The 22,644-nt window shown below is 35.8% G+C and overlaps 1 protein-coding gene and 1 long non-coding RNA gene across 5 annotated transcripts in view; both read left to right on the top strand.

Annotated features, from left to right (window-relative positions):
• The window catches only part of palm1a (paralemmin 1a), a 45,145-nt gene that overhangs the window by 8,580 nt on the left and 13,921 nt on the right, over nt 1-22,644 (top strand). For all 4 annotated transcript variants that reach the window (XM_065241693.2, XM_065241696.2, XM_065241695.2 and 1 more), the window contains exons 2-5: nt 6,487-6,532; nt 9,417-9,497; nt 13,495-13,622; nt 20,621-20,729. In XM_065241693.2, coding sequence (XP_065097765.1) covers nt 6,487-6,532; nt 9,417-9,497; nt 13,495-13,622; nt 20,621-20,729 — 364 coding nt within the window. The remainder of the gene's footprint in view (nt 1-6,486; nt 6,533-9,416; nt 9,498-13,494; nt 13,623-20,620; nt 20,730-22,644) is intronic.
• LOC135719132 (uncharacterized) lies at nt 16,356-18,120 on the top strand. Its single transcript, XR_010521016.2, has 3 exons — nt 16,356-16,767; nt 17,215-17,269; nt 17,809-18,120. It is a non-coding gene; the product is annotated as an uncharacterized lncRNA (long non-coding RNA).

Here is a 22,644-nt window from a genome sequence, read left to right on the forward strand (position 1 = left end):
GCCGTGTTATTGTCTCTGTATAGTGTGAAGCATGAAATATGGATAGTCATATAGTTCACACACATGCTGTATGTTGACATATTCAATATTTCATTCAAACTTTTATCCATACTTTATTGAGTGTCACATCCATCATTCCTCGGTTCCATCATGCCTTTATTTGAAAAATCTGTGTCATGCATTGAAATGCTCATCCATAACATTGCAAGACAACTTGGACATGCTGTTGACAGCTATTAAAGTTAAGCTAGTAAAAGAAATGTAGTCTGATTCTATATGCGGCATGCTGCTCTGAGATCATGTTGTTGTTAATGCTATGGCTGATAAGCATGTGACAGCAAGGAGAAATAGCCAGACATATGACCCTTACTTTACAGACGGCTTGCACAGCTTGCACAGAACCTGGCTGCAGCTGTATACAGGTTTATGAAAGTGTATCTCTAGTACAAGGTTATGACTGTCCTGGTTTATTATGTAATTTTATGCTTGATAATGATGCCACACTTACCATTGTAAAGGGGAATCCTTTCTCTTTTTCAGTTTGTGAAAGTTTCTTGCCAACTTGGCTTCATATTGATTTGTGGCCTTGTCTACACTACAATAAAGGTTTTTAGTGACGATTTTTAGAGACTGTGCAAACATCAGTTTAACTCTTTCCTCGCTAGTTTTTTTAAAGTTTCAAACCAGCACCAGCATTTTTTATGATTTTCACAAAAGTTTAATGCCTTCCAGAAAATGTTCTTCTTTAAATATATAAACATACAAATATATCAAATGAAAGAACAGACCTTTTGCTTAAAATAAAAATGGTTTTATCCTATCTTTATCTGTTCCTTTTGATCACCTCTCAAATATGGGTATAGGTTTCTTCAAAAATACAAAATTTTGAGCAAAAAGGCAAAGCTGAGATAATTGCATGTTTGTAAAGGACTTTTGTTTGAGTTCAGATTCAAAACACTGATCAAAACATACACAGAGATTTTACTGTTTTGAAAACCATGGATGCTTTAGTGTTTATAAGGTGGGTAAGAGTGCCACCTAAAAGCGGATATATGGATTGCCGTAAAAACTCATCATTGGCCAGGAAGCGTTTTTTCTTAATTGACAAGATAACTCATCATTGGCGGGAAAAGAGTTTAAACACTGACATACAACATGTTTCCCATACAACAATTAAACTAGGTGTTTTGGAGAAACTTACTAGCTAGTCAAGACTGTTTCTCGAAAATCGATTGAACCACGTTGGTTAATGACGTCACATAGATGGTAAAGTAATAATGAGTGTGTTTACATGCACAGTCTTACGCCGATTATGCTTAATAAACTGATACATTGAAACATGTGAGGTCATGTAAACGCATAAAATGTTTTTTTTTTTTATCGGGGGAAAGCCCATTAACAGTGTAAGCAAAAACTGATCGGCACTGGCAATTTTTGCTCATTACCCCTATTTTGCGTTGCATGTAAACAACTTTCTCGCAGTGTTGTTCAAGTGAGCATGTGTCCTTGTGTGACGTGTTTCTTTCAAGTAAGCCCAAAGTAACGCATAAAAGTCTCGACTCAAGCAGTTGGCAGAGAAACCTGCGAAAATAAAAGCATATGTTACATTTACATGTTTTGCAGACATGAGAAGAGTTACAACAAAATAAATCTTAAGACAGATTTCTCATCGGCTTTTTGAACGACTATTATGTACTATAGGCGATGACATCACTCAGGGTTTCCCGCAGAAAATTTGTTAGTTAAGGTGGTAGGGTTGTGCAGGTGGGCGGGCCGGGGGCGTGACAATCAAAGGGGCGTCATGATAAAAATATTTTTATTTAAAACTCTCAAATAAAACTCAATTTTGAAGAAACTATGACAGAAAATGAACACATACTAGTAGGGCTGTCACTTTTCGTTCGAAAATCGATTGCACAATCGATCGGACCAACCAAAAAAAGTTTCGAAAACGAAAATAGGCAATCGATTTTAACCAAATATGTACACTATTAATTTTAAAAGAATTAAACAGTTAAAATATAGATGTAACAAAACTCACAAATAAGCAGAAAAAGAAAATAAAGAATTCCGAAAGTGCAGTAGGTGTGCGAAAGCTAGACAGAAAATACCCAGCAATTTTACGCACCCATAGTTTCACGCTTTCAATCGCTGCATCTAGTGTTTTGCAAAGAAAATGGAGGACAACGTCAATAAACCTGTGCAACACGAGAGAGCGTCGAAATTGTGACCTAACAGGAGATTATGAGTTATGACAAGGAGCCACCCTTGCGAGCTGACAGCGACCCGCTTTTGTGATGGAAGATTGGCAGTACGAAATACGCAGCTGGCAACGAAGTACCCGAGTTTCCCTGGGACATCAGTGCGGTCGGAGTGCGTCTTCTCAACAGATGGACATATAGTGAATGAAAAGCGCTCTGCTCTTGACCCCTAAAATGTTGATTGACTTGTTTTTCTGACCAATAATTTGTAATGGCCCTAGTCTTTTTTTTTGCGCATTTTATTATGCCTGCCTAGTGCCGCCCGCCTAAGTGTCGGTTACGTTTAATAAAAAAATACACAGCATGTTCTCAACTTCAAGTAAGTCTATTTAAAGTTTCATTTTTGAACAGTTGTTTGAAATGGATCGAATCATTATTTAAAATAATTTTTGAATTGCCTAAATCATAAAAGCAGCCGGTTGAAGCCCGCAGTAATGTTTTTCATTTATGGCAGCAGTCCACTCTGCATATTTTTTTAGAGAATGTTGCACTACTGTTGCTGTTTTTTATTCTGCACGAAACTTAATGACAATGAATAAGAAATATTGCTGACTTGTGCGTTTCAGGCGCTCTCTTTACATTTGTCTGTTATTTGGCATTGAAAATGGAAACGTCTTTTTTAGACATGGAAAATCGATTTTACAATCGATTCAATGAACACTTATATATTAAAAATCGAAAATGATTTTTCACAAAAGTGACAGCCCTACATACTAGATTATTAATGAATTAAATGTTTTATCAACAGGCTAGTTATCCTTCAGACAGTGACGGACCATGTCTTTCTTTCATTTCGGCCATGTGGCATTTGGTGGAATTTTTTTTTGGATGACCTAGTTAAGGTGGTAGGGTATCCCAGCTTATTACACGTCTCTCTGGAATGCTTGATTCTGATTGGTCAGTTGAGACATTTGCAGGTTCGTTCTTTTCAAATAATAACTGCTCCAAAGTAACAACGCATAGCCGGTACTACTTTTACGATTAAAATCGCTCCGCGCCAATAAAGATTACTAGCTGTTTGGCGCCATCTTGTGACAAACACTGGACAACCATAATTTTAACATGTACGGAAAAAACAAAACATTTAAACAGTGGATAGAAGAACGAACAACCACAAGACACAGAGAGCTTACTGAGACTGAACTTGACAAAATAGAGCATGACAGCTACGAAGCCAACACACAAAAAAATACAGAATGGGCATTAAAACTTCTCAAAGACTGGCTAAAACAGAAAAAATGAAGACAGACAAGTATGAAGCAGAGGATCTTAATAAGGTATTACGATCATTTTATGCATCTGTGCAAAGTTTCGCGGAAGGTTAAAAATGTTAATTTAAAACAAATATGCCAATAAAATGTTTCAAATTCATATTCATGTCCAGTTTTTTTTCTTATGTGGCAAGTAGCCGTGTAATAAGCGGGATAAGAGGCAGCCGGTAGTTATCGGGAAATAAGCCCCTTCAGTGTGATACAAGACCCTCCGCTTCGTGTCGGGTCCTGATCACACTGTCGGGGCTTATTTCCCGATAACTACCGGCTGCCTCTACATTATCCCTTACTTAGGTGGGCCGCCCGAACTGAAAAGTGCTGCGGGAAACCCTGATCACTGCCTGCAAGAAACCTGAAAAAATCTTCAAATCCCATGTTAACGCAGTATTCTTATTGATTTGCATGTAAACGCATGAAACAGTTTTCTATAATAAGCAGATTTTTGATAATTATCGTCTTATTCTGTTCATGTAACACACTCAATGTTTGTTAATCTTTTTGCTATTTCGCTTTATTTCCTAAGTTTCATTCAATTGCAATTTCCCGCTTACGTTCTCACATGCACACTTTTCAAAAGCGCTGCTTTAATTCTCTTGGTAAATTAAAAAAAAGCTGTAGTTACAACCACGCAAGTTTAAGATGCAGTTTGTGAACATTCATTGGAACGATGGTTTTGAGGAAACAACTGAATTGTTGAACTAAGCTGGAAATTATGAACATAGTTGACTAATGGTGCTTTTAGGAGACACACTCCTCGACAAAATCTCTATCACTAGGCACAATGCAACATTGCATTGTGTTATATTGTAGAACGAATGCTCTCATTATTTATTATTATGAAATTAGGTGACTGCACTAAAAGTGAGAGGTGCAAAACAAAACTATATTCCTTGCAGTGTAGTGTAGACAAGCTTTATTGATTCCTTTTATTTATTTATGAATTCATTTTGTTGTGAGTGTGATGCTTTCAATTACTTATTATATGTATTATTGTTTTTATTATTGTATTACTTTATTATTACTGTATTATTAAGATAATTGACATAAAAAGGCTATAATCTTTACAGATTTAAATTTTATCATTTGAATGCAAATATAAATCAGTTATTTTGCTGGATGCTGAAGGTCTGCAGAGTTTTATTGCAGAAAGTAATCACATTCATATCCTGCATGATTTGAGGTGGCCTTCATCAAACACAATGGTTAGGACACAATGGTTAATGGTAAGAGATTTGTAAAACATTATTAAGAAACGTCTTACTTTGCAAACACAACTAACAATTTTAAATGTATCTGAGATCTGTACATTCACCGTATAGAGTAGATTAATTGCAGTATGGCACTACCAAATGTAGCATCTATATACATATATATCTATGGCATGAGGTGGTGCGAAAGAGTGGAGATGGGGACTAATTTGCATATTCATGGATCCGAGTATATTAAATAAAGCCAGGGTATATAGCATATAGAAATTACTGTGACAGGTAAAACATTACATATCCTCTTATGATGCTCAAAGATGAGTTTTGACTAATAACATTTTTGAAACTTTAATAAATGTTTGTGATATATCAGCTTAATCTTACAGTTTTTTTTATACATTTCCCCTCCATAAGACTGTTTATAATCACCTATTTCTGGCATATAGTGAGTCATTTAGCATCACTCTCTCTCTCTCTCTCTCTGCTCTTAGCTGCTGTGTCATTGATTCAGAACAGGCTGTTTGTACAGGTGCTGTGTTTTACTCGTCTTGGGGGATGTAAGTTGTCTGTCAGTGTGGTGGGTCGGAGGAACAGTCCTCACATTCTTCTTTTCCCTAAAGGAATCTCACCTCACCTTCCAAGAGCTCCGCACACGGCCCGCCGGCACAGCTGCGTCCTTCAGCAGACAGGACTAACAGTGGGAAGCCAATCTTACTGTCTGGAGGGTCTTTTGTGTGTGTGTTGATGAAATATGAAGGAGTTAAATGAGATGTTTCTAATTGAAAAACAGATTTAATTTGTCATTAGAGAGAATATTCATATTGGCGTGGTCCATACAGTAGATCTTTCTTTGTAATCCTCAGATGCTGTGGTCAACCTTAACAAAGATCTACAGCAGTTTTATGTTCTTCCTGGAATCGCTTGCAGAAACCGTACGAGGAATTTTTGCAGAGCTGAATATTTTCTCTTGCTCAATCAAACGCAGCATGATAGAAATCTCAGAAAGCTCTTATTTTTCTAAACTTTTCCCTTCTTTCTTTTTAAAAATACGCACTACATCACCTGGATCTTGGCAGACCTTTTTCAGAGATGTTTAACAGATTTTAGTAACAGATTTTTGCCTCTATGATCAAATTTCTAAACTTTTCCAGATTGTTCAAAAGCAACGAGAAAGCCATATTTCTTCTCTACAATATATCATGACAAAGACAGGGTGCCTGTAAGTGCTATTGCAACAAAGATGAATTAAGTTTGAAGATTTTCTCATCAAGAATTATGGGAAGTGTAGTTTGGCAAAAGTATGTCATCTGATGTCAACTACATTGGACTAGTATCAACATTAACAATTAAAAAATTGTTCTCTAATGAAACCTAACATTGATTTTCTTGAAACATGTGGATCAAAGAAAACATTTAATATCAGCAGTGTGGTGTAATATAAACACTGCTGTAATATCAACACTGTGGTGGCGTTTAAGCGCACTGAATCGATAAATACCATCATTGCAACATAACTTGAAGCCAGCATTAATAACTATGAAATTTTACAGTGAAATTTTTGGAAATGTGAGTCCTCTCAATTTGCAGAAATATTTACAGTAGGTCAAGATGCCAGAACAGGATATAAATCTGTCATTTGTATGCGATTGTTGTCTTATGTATTCTTTCTCTCTCTCTCTCTCTCTCTCTCTCTCTCTCTCTCTCTCTCTCTCTCTCTCTCTTCTCTCTCTCTCTCTCTCTCTCCCACAGGATGTCAGAATCAGTCTCACAGCAGGAGCGGCTCCAGGCTATTGCAGTAAGTTAGATTCTCCCACCACATGTTCCCCTGGCAATCCTAAACCCACCTATTGAACCCATTTCATAAATCACAAACTGGGTCACAGATTTTTACCTATACAACTGATTTGTTAAATGGTTTGGCTTTCTGTGTCTAAAATGCACCAGAGTGTTGGATTATGACATTTATTTCTTAAGTATTAATTTTGGCCATTAGGAACTGTGTTTTGAAGCGCAAAGCAGCACAGTTAAACCAGCCAGCAAGCTTTTTCTAAAGGACATACATCACTGTATAAATGTTTTATTTTTTTCAAAAAACATCCATACTGTCATGTTTAATCTATACATTCTGGTGTGTTAAATGAGCAAAGATTAAGTTTTTTGCTCTCACCACCAGAATACTTATACTCACATGTACTTACACTCACAGAACTGTCCCGTCTAATGTCATTACCAGCATTAGGAATAAACTACAAGTAGTGACACTATAAACTTGCATTAAAATGCATTTTAAAGTAGTGTTACAGTAGCTTAACTGGTTTTAGTGTACTCATTATCCAGTGGGTCAATGACATGACATGCATATTTTTGTGTCTGTTGACATTATGTACTATATAAATAACTTGATACATTTATGACGTGTCATTTTATTCTATAAAACTTAGAAAGTTTGCATACATTTTTCTGTGTTTTTTTAATAATAAATATAAAAACAATTGCATCTCAAGATTGCCAAATGGCAGGCGAGGCAACTGTCCGTACTAATTAGCAGTTTAAGAGAACTGTTTAAATTATTAAAAAATAAATAAAAAATAAGATACTTATTTTATGGTCGAAAATTTTCCTATTAACAAATTTCACGAATATCAGTAGTTGTTTAGATGTTAGGATAATTGATAAAACATTTGTCCAACAATTTGGATGTTATATAATGGGCAGGCTGTGTCAGTCAGGTGGAACAACCAATGTAAAACTAGATTTTTTTATCCAACACATTAAAATATATATTTAGGAATTTGAAATCACAGCCAAAAACTGAAAGCATCCCAAGTAGAAATCTGTTAAATGTAAATTCATTGCAGAGGTCAGGTGGTGCAACTAGAAAGTCAAAGGGTGCAACTGCTATCAATGCCCCTTAGAACATCAATCTAAATCATTTTAATAAGCTAATAATTTAGCTAATAATTTTTATAAGTGCTAATAGTTTTAATAAATGCAAGCTAAGGTTGTCTTTAATAGTTATTATACTTTTTTAAATAGTTGTTTTTAAATGTATAGTTCTCAACTGTTAGTTTAATGATACTATTTGCAGGATTATAATTTTAAAGCCCACTATCAAATAAATAAACAACCAACATGACACAGGGAGCGCATTAAAACTTATCTGGTGAATAGACAATGATTGGTTGTACCACCTGACATTTTTTGAATAGGGATGTCAAAAATATTGTGGAAAAACTCATTAAAGATATAGTTTACCCTAAAACGAAAATAATGTCATTAATGACTCATGCTCATCTCAGTCCAAACTCCGTTCATCTTTGAAAACACGCGGTTCACAACAGACACAGAAGACACATTGCGCCGGGTGTAAGATAGAGCCCATAGACTTAAAACACACAAAATTAACAAGACTTATTATCACATGAAACCAGAAGGCATTTTAAGGGTGCTTTCACATATACACTTTTTAGGTCGGCCCAAATGACGTGTCGCTCTGAGTACGGTTCGTTTGGGTCAGTGTGAACCCAACAGCCACACTTGGGTGCGCACTAAACGGCCGCTCCGAGACCGCTCTAAACAGGTGGTCTCGGAGCGGCTGTCGCCGAACTCTGGGGTGACCCACATGTGGTGTGAACACTGCTGGATCTCGGGCCAAACCAAATACAGGAAGTTCTGCACATGTTTGAGCCACTGGGCTTCCGTCGTGACGTAAGCTAGGTGTTATATTGTGGGTTAACAACAAACAAGCCAATCCTGGTCCATTGCAGAGATTCGCTGTCTCCTTTACGTTTGAGCTGATGATTTTATAAATGCATAGCTGTCCTCCACACACAAATAGTGACATTACGGGCGTTTTAGCAAACGGCTCCGTGAAAAAAGCCTTTAATAGAACAGCTACGCAATTTCGCGTTAAAGCAAAGAAACTTAGCAAAGACGTGCATCGTTTATCTCCATATCTTGATAGCTGCGCTCTCCCTGTCAGGCTGGTTGTCGTGGAAATGTGGGGGTGGTCATGAGACGGTAAGAGCTGTCAGAGACCAATCACAGCGCTGACTGTTGTCACATGGTGTATGGACCGCACTAACTGAAAAATTATACAATGTATTTTGGTGCGCTCCAAGGCTGCACCAAGGTGCGCACCAACTTATGTGAAAACACTCTAAAAAACACAAAGCATATACACATTTTTGTCTCTTGAGGGTTCATTTACAGCACTTGAAGCTGTAGTCATCAAAAGCCAGAATGTTTTAGTTGTGTCTGAGAAAAAATAAGTACTGATCAGTGATGCGCGGGTCAATGTATAAACAACCCGCACCCGAGCGACGTTTTCAACTAACCCCCCGAATCTCGGACCGCAAAAAAAAAATGTATAGTGTACCTGACACGCTTCTTGGCCCGCATTTTTTAAAAGTAGGTATTGTTTAAAATAGTTCACTGGCATCTTTATTTCAAACAACCCAAACGACGGCGACCCGAATATCATAAAAAATATTTTTGAATGACTTGTAACCTGGGTGACCGCAATCACTCGCTCATTTCGGATCAACCCGTGTATCACTGGTACTGATTATTAAAATGTCTACATGTTAATATGAGCATTCACTTTCTGAGATCAGTGAAATGCAGACGTTAACTTGCAAAAAGTAAAAACAAAGCCTCCAAAATGTGTCTTTTTATAGGAGAAAAGGAAAAGACAGACAGAAATAGAAAACAAGAAAAGACAACTAGAGGATGATCGACGACAGCTTCAACACCTCAAGGTAAAACACAAAGGGCATGTTATGTAATTCACAATGTGATGTAAAATACATTTATATTGATGCATTTGGCAAATTATTTTATCCAAAATGACTCACAAGGTATGTATTTTATCAGTATTGTACTGTATGTTTATTACCCACATTAATAAACAAATAAATGGATTTGAATCAGAGGAATCGGTGCTATGCAATGATAAGCTCAGTAAATATATGAACAGGTGTTTTGAGCCATAGCACTATTGTGTTTTTGGCACAGGTGGCACACTAACATCCAGCCTTGTTTTGCGAGCTTTTTTCTTGCTAGTATATTACTTTGTTAACTTGACATTTAGCCATTTGAGTTTTAGAAGTATAATAATAAGATGGGTGCTTTGTATTAATGGTGTGCTGTCCAGTCCACTGCTGTTTGGTGTCTTTTTGGACACCTCTTCTTACTTCAAGGGTGCAGACTGAGCCAAGAACACTGTCAGACACAGGAAAAAGAATCTGCCATGGGGGGGTGATAGGACGTCCTGTTTGTGTGTGAAGGGAAACGGTTCTCTCTGCTAAATATATGTTGTATTGTCTCAGTGGCCCCCAGGTCAGCTATACACAATTGTTTTGGTTCAGAGAGCCATTTTTCTGAATTTTAGTATACGTTTTAAAGCATTTTATTATCTCTGGCTATGTTTGAAATATCATCCTACTTGTACTATTGTTGTAGAATAAAGTATGTATTGTACGAACACTATGTAATTTCTAGTATGACAAATGGGCCAGATTGTACTGTAAGATGTGTACGTTTCAGAGACCCTCTAAGTGCATTTCACATGTTTTCAGTGTGGCATTTAGATGCTTTTGCAATTATTTTTGGAAACTGAGATGAATTCGAAGATCTTTCTGTGTTTTCATAGCTTATACGTGTTACAGATCAGCTGCGAGTGAAAGGGACTTTGCGGTGCCGGCTTAGAGATAAAATCCACAAACTCTCCTCATTAGCAGTTTCTATGGAGCCTCCATTCAGAGTCAGCAAAACAGTGAAAGAAAGAGAGATGAATGGCCATTGAATGGTGGGCCGCTAAATTATTGGAGGGCCTCTTCTAGCTCTGAAAACACATGCTGTCTGATATATGAGCACGCTTTTGTGCATCTGAGATAAGGACTACAGTGTTCTTCTCAAATACAGAACAATTCAAACCACGCGAGGCATGAAGCTCTGCGGTTTCAGTCCTCGTGCCAAATTTTGCTGAACTATATGTAAATGTACAAAATATGTTAGATATCTTTACTTTTTTCTTTGTCTAAGAGAGTAAACTTAACACCGAAGTATTTTGGCTCCAAAGTTTCCTTTGTTTTGATTGGCTCATTCAGTTCAGATTGATTAAAGGATGTATCATGGGTGATTGGATCAGGAAGTTAATGATGCTGATTGGTTAGGTGTGGTTTAATAAAGTCCACACAGAACCTGCAAACACAAGTTCTGCAAATGTTACACAAGTTTGCATGTTTTCCCTGTGTCAGTGTGAGTTTACATACTGGTCTTTCCTCCCATAGTCCAAAGACATGCAGGTCACTATTGTATATGTAGCGGATTTGAAGCAAAAGTATTTAATGAACATATAACATGTGCTGAGAGCATTCGATCATATATGATTATCTTACTTTTGATGGAGGTGGCGTTTAGCTGCTTTTGCATCTGAGCTCTTCATATGTACAAAATATACAAATATATACAAAAGTAGCATTCATTCTTTGGACAAAACTGGTATGCATAAAAACTGGTGCATGCATGTATAAATCTCTAATACTGTAATATTATTGGACTTGAGAAAGAGGCAAGATGGGCATCTTCAAAAGCTTGATTAGAAACAGCTGAAATGTCCTAAGCTTTCAGTGCATTGGAAAGCGAATGCCAAAAGCCCTTTAGGGGATGGACAACTGCCAGATAAAACACACTTTCATAATGCAGAATATTTCTCTGTGCAATGCATACATTTCTAAGTTTGTTGTTTTTGTAAGCACTTGCTGAAGCTGATATCAAATATGCATGCGTTTTACTGAAAGATCCAAACTCAACAGCCCCAATGCTAAAAATCTCATTCTTACTGCATTCTTATTCAGTATTGCATTATGCTAGTCCTAATACACCCCAAAATGTAATTTATGACATATTGTCTTTTGACTTTGGATGTGATCTTATAATAATAAATAAAACACTTACTGCAAAACTCTTACTTTTTAAGGGTCAGCTGTGATGTTGGATTGGTTAAAGGTTTGTTAACCCCCCCAGTAAATCTTCAGCACCCTGCAGGTTTATTGTAACTGTGCTCAGCACAGTGACTGCTGGTGTTGGGTTGGGAATAGGCACACATTCTTTATGGTTTTGAATGTTAACCAGTTACCATGTTGTCACTAACAGTATAAGGCTACTTATATCAAATTTAAGCTATTAAGAGTAAAAAGAAAATTCAAAGAATAACTCTGAGCAATGTATGTGTTGGTGCCAACACTTAGATTTTAGTGTCAATTATCTGAATAATTTAGGGACAGAGTGATTATTTGGTTAGTAATGATCTCTTTTAGGAGATATCCAAAGGCTGGAAAATGAGAAATAAAAGGCTTTTGGGCGATGTGTGGACCATCTGTCTTGTTCTAATGCATGGTTTAGATTTATCTTCAGTTCAATATTTGCTATATTTTATGGCATGCTATATAAAAAAATATTTATTTGCGATTTTAATCGATCCTCAATAGAACAAAAAAAAAACGATGTGTGAATCCCTGAATCGATTCGTGCTTGTGCATGCTTTACTTCAGGTATTGCTTGTATAATAGCTCGAGGCAAACGTGAACGATGCTCGGGACAGTCACTTGTAAAATTTACACGTGTTTTAGGCCTTTTCAATTTAAAGGTGCCATGTGTAACTTTTAGAAGGATCTCTTGACAGAAATACAATATAATATACATATATTATCAGTGGTGTTTACGTATTTAACTGTATTGTTTTTTTTACCTTAGACTATTTTATCTATACTCCGTGGGTCTCCTTACATTGAAATCACAGTCATCTACAGTAGCCCTAAACAGAAAACTGCTCTACAGAGCGCATTTCGTCCCTACAGCCGCAGGCGCATTGATATTACGCAGCGCCCAAAAATAGTCCCCTTGGTTACTTTCAATAGTCCTTGATTATTACGTCGGAATGAGTAGTTCCTAGCCATATCTGCCTAGAAAATCACAACTTTTTATTTTTTCAGTCGGTCTTAGTACACAATGTAATTACAAAAGAGTCAAGTTTTAAATAGGAAAAATATTGAAAATCTTTGGTTATTTTTTTGCGCAATGCTAATGGTCTAATCAGATTCAATGAATTATGCTAAGCTATGCTAAAAGTGGTACCGCCAGACCCAGAGATCAGCTGAATGGATTCCAAAATGGTAAAATCAGATGTTTAACTCTAGGGGAGCTGGAAAATGAGCCTATTTTGAAACAAAGTGTCCCTTTAAGGCTTCAGACAGCCCGCAAATACTGGTTTCACGTTTCTTTGCACTTAAATGGACATATCTACACTAAATGATTTTAAAATGTTGTGATTATTCTCGTAAACATAGTATGTTGTGTAAATGTGAACAATGCAGTAAGTAAACACATGCGTAACCATATATTGGGTGGGTCCAAGCATTACATGTAGGTCTTAAAGTGACAGCGCACCAAATAAATTCCATGTATGCAAAACCTTACAGTTTTAATCAAATATTGGACTAAATCGAATTGAAACCCTATAAAGAAAGACGAATCACAATTGGTTGCAAACACCTAGCCCTAACGCTATAAATCATCCACTATTGTCTATTGTTTTTGGTAACCAGTTGTGATTTTGTCAGTCTGATTTTTCTACAGAAAACTGCAATTTATATTTCTTTCGTCATATTGCATTTTAGTATACACTATTCTGTACAGTATGTACAGTATACTGTTTACAGTAATATAATTTCATATTTCTGTTTGTTCTTGTAGTCAAAGTCACTAAGGGAAAGATGGTTGCTGGATGGTGCTCCCACTGCAGGACCGGAAGAAGATGAAACTACAAAGCAGCTTCGTGAGGACGAAGCCAAAACTAGAGGCCTTGAAGAAACTATAATGAGGTAACCACTACAGATTTTCACATCAGAGCTTCAGAGACAACTAATGAATTAATCACCAGGGATTTTGGACTTTAGGTATTGTTTTGTACATCAATTTAAAGGAGCCACTAAGAAGGGCTATTCATTTAAACACACCCTGTGATATCAGGCTTTATCAGTCCAGTCCCTAACGTGGGATCTGTTAGTCCATGCTGTGTAGCTTGAAACTATTGGATATGACATTTCTTATCTGACTTGTTTATTCTGATGGTGAAAAAGTGACATTCGTCTTATTGCTAGCTGGCAGGTCAGTCTGGTTCTCCATCCTCTCATTAAATCTCTGCTTCAGGCAATGCTGGCATGCCAAACACTGAGTAATACAAAGAAAGCATTGCCAGGAAAGCTCATACCATGCCTATGAAAATAATCAAATGTTAGATATGTGAGAACTGATCCTTATTTCTACCGATTCTACTGACTCTGGATAAGTAATTCAAAAAAAGATGAGATAATTGTTAACATAAAGAAAGTAATGTGAATTGCATATTGCAGATAATTTGGCTTAAATTTGATAAGAATTGGGACATTTTGTGGGTCTTTTTCTTAGAAGAGCAATCTGAGATGCAGAACATGGAAATGGTCTAGAAACCCCTTGACCTATATTATTTACTTGAAGCACCCCTTGCGATTTTAAAGGGATAGTTCACTAAAATGACAATTCTGTCATAATTTACTCATCCTTATGTTGTTCTTAACATGTATGAATTTTTTTTTTCTGATGAACACAAAAGAAGATATTTTGAGAAATGATGGTACAGTTAACACACAGCAGATAGTGACCATTGACTTCCATAGTAGGAATAAAATGTAATTGAGATGGAATTTAATGGGTCCTGTCCAGAGGTGTATACCCACGTAGAAGGTGACGTTCTCACGACCTTTTGCAACGTTCCCTTAAAGTTCTCTAAAGAGGATGAAAAGACCTGAACCTTTAGAGAACATTAGGTACCTTCCTAAAACGTCCTTTGTTGGTTATAAAAGTCTTGCAGTTCAAGGTTCCTTATGTGACTTTAGGGGGACGCCTGAGACATTAACAGAACATTCCCATATGGTACTATTTTGGTCAGATAAAAACGTTCCCGATATGACTGTAGGAAGACGTTCCATATTGGTTATCCTGTGGTCACATAAGAACGTTACAGAGAGGACATTTGGAACCTCAACAGAACATTCCCACATGATACTATTTTGGTCATATCATAACGTTCCTGATATGACTGTAGGAAGACGTTCCATATTGGTTATCCTGTGGTCACATAAGAACGTTACAGAGAGGACATTTGGAATCTCAACAGAACATTCCCACATGATACTATTTTGGTCATATCATAACGTTCCTGATATGACTGTAGGAAGACGTTCCATATTGGTTATCCTGTGGTCACATAAGAACGTTACAGAGAGGACATTTGGAACCTCAACAGAACATTCCCACATGATACTATTTTGGTCATATCATAACGTTCCTGATATGACTGTAGGAAGACGTTCCATATTGGTTATCCTGTGGTCACATAAGAACGTTACAGAGAGGACACCTGAAACATTTACAGAACATTCCCACATGTTACTATTTTGGTCAGATAAAAACGTTCCTCATATGACTGTAGGAAGACGTTCCATATTGGTTATCCTGTGGTCACATAAGAACGTTACAGAGAGGACATTTGGAACCTCAACAGAACATTCCCACATGATACTATTTTGGTCATATCATAACGTTCCTGATATGACTGTAGGAAGACGTTCCATATTGGTTATCCTGTGGTCACATAAGAACGTTACAGAGAGGACACCTGAAACATTTACAGAACATTCCCACATGGTACTATTTTGGTCAGATAAAAACATTCCCGATATGACTGTAGGAAGACGTTCCATATTGGTTATCCTGTGGTCACATAAGAACGTTACAGAGAGGACATTTGGAACCTCAACAGAACATTCCCACATGATACTATTTTGGTCATATCATAACGTTCCTGATATGACTGTAGGAAGACGTTCCATATTGGTTATCCTGTGGTCACATAAGAACGTTACAGAGAGGACACCTGAAACATTTACAGAACATTCCCACATGGTACTATTTTGGTCAGATAAAAACATTCCCGATATGACTGTAGGAAGACGTTCCATATTGGTTATCCTGTGGTCACATAAGAACGTTACAGAGAGGACACCTGAGACATTAACAGAACATTCCCACATGGTACTATTTTGGTCATATCATAACGTTCCTGATATGACTGTAGGAAGACGTTCCATATTGGTTATCCTGTGGTCACATAAGAACGTTACAGAGAGGACACCTGAGACATTAACAGAACATTCCCACATGGTACTATTTTGGTTATATCATAACGTTCCCAATATGACTGTAGCGGGACGTTCCATGTTGGTTATCCTGTGGTCACATAAGAACGTTACAGAGAGGACATTTGGAACATTTACAGAACCATCCTACATGGTCCTCTGTTGGTCATATAATAATGTTCCAGATATGACTTTAGGGGGACGTCCCATATTGGTTATTCTGTGGTCACATGGCAACGTTACAAAGAGGACATTTGGAACATTATTAGAATGTTCTCACATGGTCCTCTGTTGGTCATTTAATAATGTTCCTGATATCACTAGGAGGACAAAATATGAAATTACAGTTAGAGCATTTTATTTTTATAGGCAGTTAATACAAAGGATGTGTCAATGTGCAGTGGACCATACAAACAAAGTAATAAATAAATGATTTCAGAATGAAGAAAAATAAACGAGTGATTCAGTCTGCACTATCCTACATCAGACAAAGACAAATAGCAATTAAATAAGACTTTACATTAAATTGTGTTAACAAGCACAAAAATACTAGTAAGTAATACTATACTAATATGAATTATGTTGTACTCTCTGAATATGATGATGTAGAAGGCAATGCATCTTGGAAACAGTAGTCCGTTACCAGCAACAGCGTTCAATCCGCTTTATGAAAAGGACTACCTTACCCATAATGCTACAGCTTACAAAAGGACCCGGAAGTCGCATGAAATTCAAACTGCCACACTTGACGACGCGTGATCTTTGTTTTGTCTTTATATAATACTGTAAGGTAAGTTAAGATACTTTTCTTTTTAAACCTACATAGATTTAACTAGTTGTTCTACAGCGAGTTACATGAATGTTTTTTCTGTTTATTTGCTATTCTTTTCTGTGATGTTTTTTATTTCTATGTTAGGCTATATATTCTTATTTGCCATTTAAAGTATAACGATAAACATGCAGGCTTACAGTGAGCTAAACAATTTTAATAAAGAGGATGTTAAAAAAATCTTTAAGATGTTCGATCTTTACAAAATTAATTAATGCTCAGCCCACAAAGAAGCCAACCGAAGATCAAATGTTTTGTGTACAAAACAAAAAAATCGACACTTTTTGGAAATACTTTTGTAAAGGAATTTAATACCTAAGAATCATAAATTAGTGTTTGTCTTACCCATTTATTTTACTTTTTTTTTTTACAAAAAAAAATGTAATGATTATTGTGCTTTGTTTGCAGAAGTCATGTACCACACATTGTCAAACCTGAAGAAGTGTATCTTCCTGCAATCTGGGTAAAGAAGGTGTAACTTTAATACACTATTTAAAAACATAACAGTCATGTTCATTATTTATCTTTGTGTAATTTGATTTAAATTACAATATTGAATGTATTGAATTTGTTAAATTTTGTATGAGGTAATTTCTTGTATGGGTTAATTTGCCTAATATTAGTATTAGATACAAAAGCACAAGTGTTTTGGTTTAAAAGTGATAGCATGTTTTAAAAATGTTTCAGGTACTGGGGCTTGGATTGTTTAAAGTAGTAAAGAATAATGGCAAATAATGAAGCAGCAATAAAAAATACTTGACCAACAAGTTTTGGAGCTTAACATTTTTGTAGTTTGTAATTGCTTTTTTCTTTAAGTTGGTAATTTGAAAATCTTTTTGGAAGTCTGACATCTTCCAACATATTTTTTCACATCTCGATTTGAACGTTAAAAAAAGTTCTTGGATTTGTGATGTTTTGTAATATGTGTTTTTGCCCTTACTTATGCATTTTATGTAAATGTATTTTTAACTGGATTTGTATTTGTATGCTCTTATTCTGCAGGCTCCAGACCTGGAGATTGAAGTTCCTAAAGGTTGATGTTTATCAAGCTTGTGACCTTATTGCATGGTGTTATTTTTTTACATTTATATATCTAATACACATTTGCACATCTGTAAACATAAATTTAATATTTTGTGGGTTATTTTTAAATTTTATTTAACCAGTTGTTGTATATTGAAATCTGTTATTACATGTTATGCACTCCAACTGTAAATGTTTTGTTTTAATTGCATCTTTATTGTTTTAAACAATTTAATTAATGTGGGTTTTTGTTAGCTTTTATGTTATTCTTGTATTTTTTGGCTATTTATTTGTTTTTATTATCTTTCTGTTAATTTGCCAGATTTTGACCTTCTATTTGTTTTCCCTGTAATCTCACTTCAATTATTTTCTGTGTTTTTCAATGATACATTTTTGTCACAGTCCCAATTTGTTCCTGCTTGTTTCTCCATGTTTCCCCGTTCATCATCCATTTGGACTTCATTTCCCATAATCCTTTTCACTCTCTCACCTGAACTGTGTTTGTTATTATCCTCACCTGACAGTCATCCCCCTCATCACTCCATTGTCTAAATACCCCACTTTTCCGTTTGTCTAGGTCAGTTCTTGTTTATAGTGATGTGTTGTGTGTTTTGCTGTACCAGTTTCCATGTTCCTTGTTTTATATTAATTAAAGATTATCATTTTGGATTCATCATGATCTCCATCTCCTCCTTTATCTTCCACCACACCAACCGTATCAATTTCACAGTATAATTATATATTGTTTGAGTTATGGCTATTTTCTGTCTTAAATGTTCTGGGAACTTTACTAGGCAATGTCCTTAACACCAGTGGGGTCGTTCCGGGAACATAACATTTCTACATAAAATATGGTTCCCTTAACATTTTCTGAACGTCCTAAATGTTCCGTGAAGGTCTGCCAAATAACGTCCTTCACCCTTTTAAAGAACTCCACAACACGTTTGTCTCATAACGTTCTGGGAACTTTACTGGGCAACGTCCTTAACACCAGTGTGGTCGTTCTAAGAACATTATGGGAACGTAAAGTGTACATAAAATATGGTCCCCTTAACATTTCCAGAACGTCCTGAATGTTCCGTGAAGGTCTGCCAAATAACGTCCTTCAACCTTTTAAAGAACTCCACATCACGTCCATCTCGGAATGTTCTGGGAACTTTACTGGGCAACGTCCTTAACACCAGCAGGGTCGTTCTAAGAACATTATGGGAACGTAAAGTGTACATAAAATATGGTCCCCTTAACATTTCCAGAACGTCCTGAATGTTCCGTGGAGGTCTGCCAAATAACGTCCTCCAGCCCTTTAGGGAACTCCACAACACGTCCGTCTCATAACGTTCTGGGAACTTTACTGGGCAACGTCCTTAACACCAGCAGGGTCGTTCTAAGAACATTATGGGAACGTAAAGTGTACATAAAATTTGGTCCCCTTAACATTTCCAGAACGTCCTGAATGTTCCGTGGAGGTCTGCCAAATAACGTCCTCCAACCCTTTAGGGAACTCCACAACACGTCCGTCTCATAACGTTCTGGGAACTTTACTGGGCAACGTCCTTAACACCATCAGGGTCGTTCTGAGAACGTTATGGGAACGTAAAATTTCTAGGGGGGTAATACTTTAGTATTTTAGTTACATTTTGCAAGCATCTGTGCTTTATCAGAGTGTTTGTCTTGGGAAAAAAATTACTTTTCTTTACTAAAAAAATGTTCACTACATTCTAAAGCATAGAATCATAATATTCCTTTTATATTGCATATTAAAATTGATTTAATGCCTAATTACATAAAAATTTTGTACTTTTACTTTCTTGAGTAGAAGTACGAAAAATTTTTTACTTAAGTAAAAGTACAAAAAATTACTAGATGTTTAATGTACTTAAATATTAAATATAAACCAAAAACTTGAAATTATGAAATGTAGTGGAGTAAAAATTATGATAATATGTTTTGGAATGTATGTTTTCCAAAGAAAAACACTAATAAAATACGAATTATTGAAAATGTTTTCTTTTATGTAGAAGGTAAACATACTTAAGTAAGTACTATACAACTCTGGTCCTGTCAACTGTGTGCTTACCATCATTTATCAAAATATCTTCATCATTTATCACAATACTTCCAAAATATTCTATATGTATCAGAAAAAAGAAATTCATACAGGTTTAGAACAACATGAGGATGAGTAAATGACAACAGAATATTAATTTTAAGGTGAACTATCCCTTTAAGTAAATATTTTATAGCACATTTGCATGTTTAAGTTCAAAAACATTTATTTTTATCAGTAGTATTGCAGTTATTTTTATTATAACCTGTTCAACCATGGTGCTGTTGTATGCTTTATTCTGATTGGTTGAGAAATTTTTCACGTGTATGCATTTTTTTAAATAAATGCACACTTGACATGTCCAATGTCTCCAAATAAGCATAAGTGTAATAATTGAAAGTAATGTATGCTTGCGGTGTAACGGTTTGCGTAGTGCCGCATAACTACCTTGGGTGTGCATTATTGTGGAATAATTCAAAGGGGCGTCGTTTAATATTTAGTAATAAGATTTTTTTAATTTGACAGTTATTTATTTACATTTTATGATTTAATTGTAATTGATACATTTTTCATCAACTCACGAACCCCTTGCAAATCCCCACGAGCCACCAGGGTTCACGAACCCCAGTTTGGGAGCTCTGCTTTAGAGGTTCTGTTTCCAAATGTCTCCAAATGTCAATCATCGAAATTTGAGACATTTGTTTATGTGTGTTTTAAAAGAACAGTTTCTAATCTCTCTCACAGACTGGAGAAAGAGCTGGAGGAGCTAGAGACGGGTGTGTCTGCAACATCCACCAAAGAGAACCTGTCAGATGCGGTACAGGAAGACATCACCAGTATAATTGAAACAAAGGTAAGTTAAGACCTTCAAACACACACATCAACTTAACACCAGGGTGGGCGGCAGGCTGCGATTAAATCTTTCAAGCCTGGCACAATGGGGTACAATCTCATGTCCCGCCACACAAAAGCCATTTTGATTAAGGGAAGCGATGGATCTCATTGCTAACAGTGCAGCCATGCATGTACTAAAGAATTGGGACTGACGGATTGTTGCCTTCAACGAATGCTTTAGTTTGCTGAATTCTTCACCACTTTCAGAGTTAAAACCATAGTAACAGTAAAGATGCTGCTGAAAATCTCCTTCGTTTCTCTCATTGGCCTTTTCTGTGCTGGTCAGTATGTCATGAAGAGGGTGTTACATAATAAGGACAGCTAGACAAGCTATATTGATTTTGAAATATATTTTCAAGACATGAAAGCATAACCTTATCAAATTTAAACTTTAAAATGCTGGGTTGTTTTTAATTCGTGCAGGTTTGTTAAATATAGACAAACCCAAACACTGGATTTTAATTAATGTATGCTGGCTTATTTAAACAGAGTGTAAAGGACTAAAATAAACAAAATATCTGTAAAATTGTTTCTTGTAAGAAATGCATTGTTTTTTATATATGTATTTATTTAGATATTTTATAATCAAATGCATGAAGTTTTTTGGTAACACTTTACTTGAAGGTGTGTGCATAAGACTGACATGACACCTTCATAATCATGACATGACACTTGTCATGAACATAAAGGAGATTTTGTGCACATTTATGACAACTGTCATTAAGTGTCATTTGTTTAATTATGTCATTTTTTAATGTAAAGATGACATTGTTTGAATTGTATTTGTTATGACAACTTGACATAAACCAATACATCATAACTTATCATAAATCTGTCATAAACATGACATAGCAGAATAATGATCAAACTTAAGAAACTACCTAGCTATATGGGTTAACATTACCTTAAACTGTCATTTAAATGTCATTAAGTGTTAATACGCTGTCAAATAGTTTTCTAACAGCATCATGAATATTTTTCTTGACCTCAACAGTGGTACAACTAACAGAACTTGTTCTTCCTCACACAGAGGGTTCTGAAATTTTCTAATATAGAAGAAAAAACTAACAAAACATTTAATTCCTTTAATGTAATTAACTGTTTTCCAGCGATATGGACCCAACGCTGCATGGCTTAACCTATTATTGTACTGTTTTCATTTAATTTTAGGTGAATCTGTCTTCAAATGCAATAAAATATAATTTTATCAATTTTAATTATTATTATTGAATGTTTGATTTTATTTCTTAATCACCTGGAGGAAACTTAAAAAAACTTTATTATCTGAAGAATATTCATGATGTTGTTATAAAACTATTTGACAGAGTATTAACACTTAATGACATTTTAATGACAAATTCTACTGTATTTGTATCACTGTAGTTGAGGTCAAGAAAAATATTCATGATGTTGTTATAAAACTATTTGACAGAGTATTAACACTTAATGACATTTAAATGACAAATTCAATTTGTATTGCTGGTAAAAAGTGGTCAGTTATGTTGTCTTGGTAATGTCAAGTTTTCATGACAAGTTATGATGTATACAGACTACCGGCACATCCGGGAACTTGACTGTAAATTTCGTCACCGTCCCTTTTTGGGGGAAAACAAACCAGACTTCCCATTGACTTCCATACAAAATAGCGGAACAAAGCAACGTTTGTACACAGCCGGCAGGCGTAAATAACTTAAGAAATCACTCAGATTAAACATGTCGAGTATTTATCTGTCGACCCTGCCTGCTATAGAGCGCAAAAGATACATTGACACATTTAATTTGGTCAATATAAAAACATGTCCCTTTCATTCTCACAGCGTCAAATTTGTGTAACAACGCCATCCAGTGATTGCTGGAAATATATTGCTAAGCCA

Source organism: Paramisgurnus dabryanus, chromosome 14 (assembly GCF_030506205.2).
Source record: "Paramisgurnus dabryanus chromosome 14, PD_genome_1.1, whole genome shotgun sequence".
Taxonomy (NCBI): Eukaryota; Metazoa; Chordata; class Actinopteri; order Cypriniformes; family Cobitidae; genus Paramisgurnus; species Paramisgurnus dabryanus.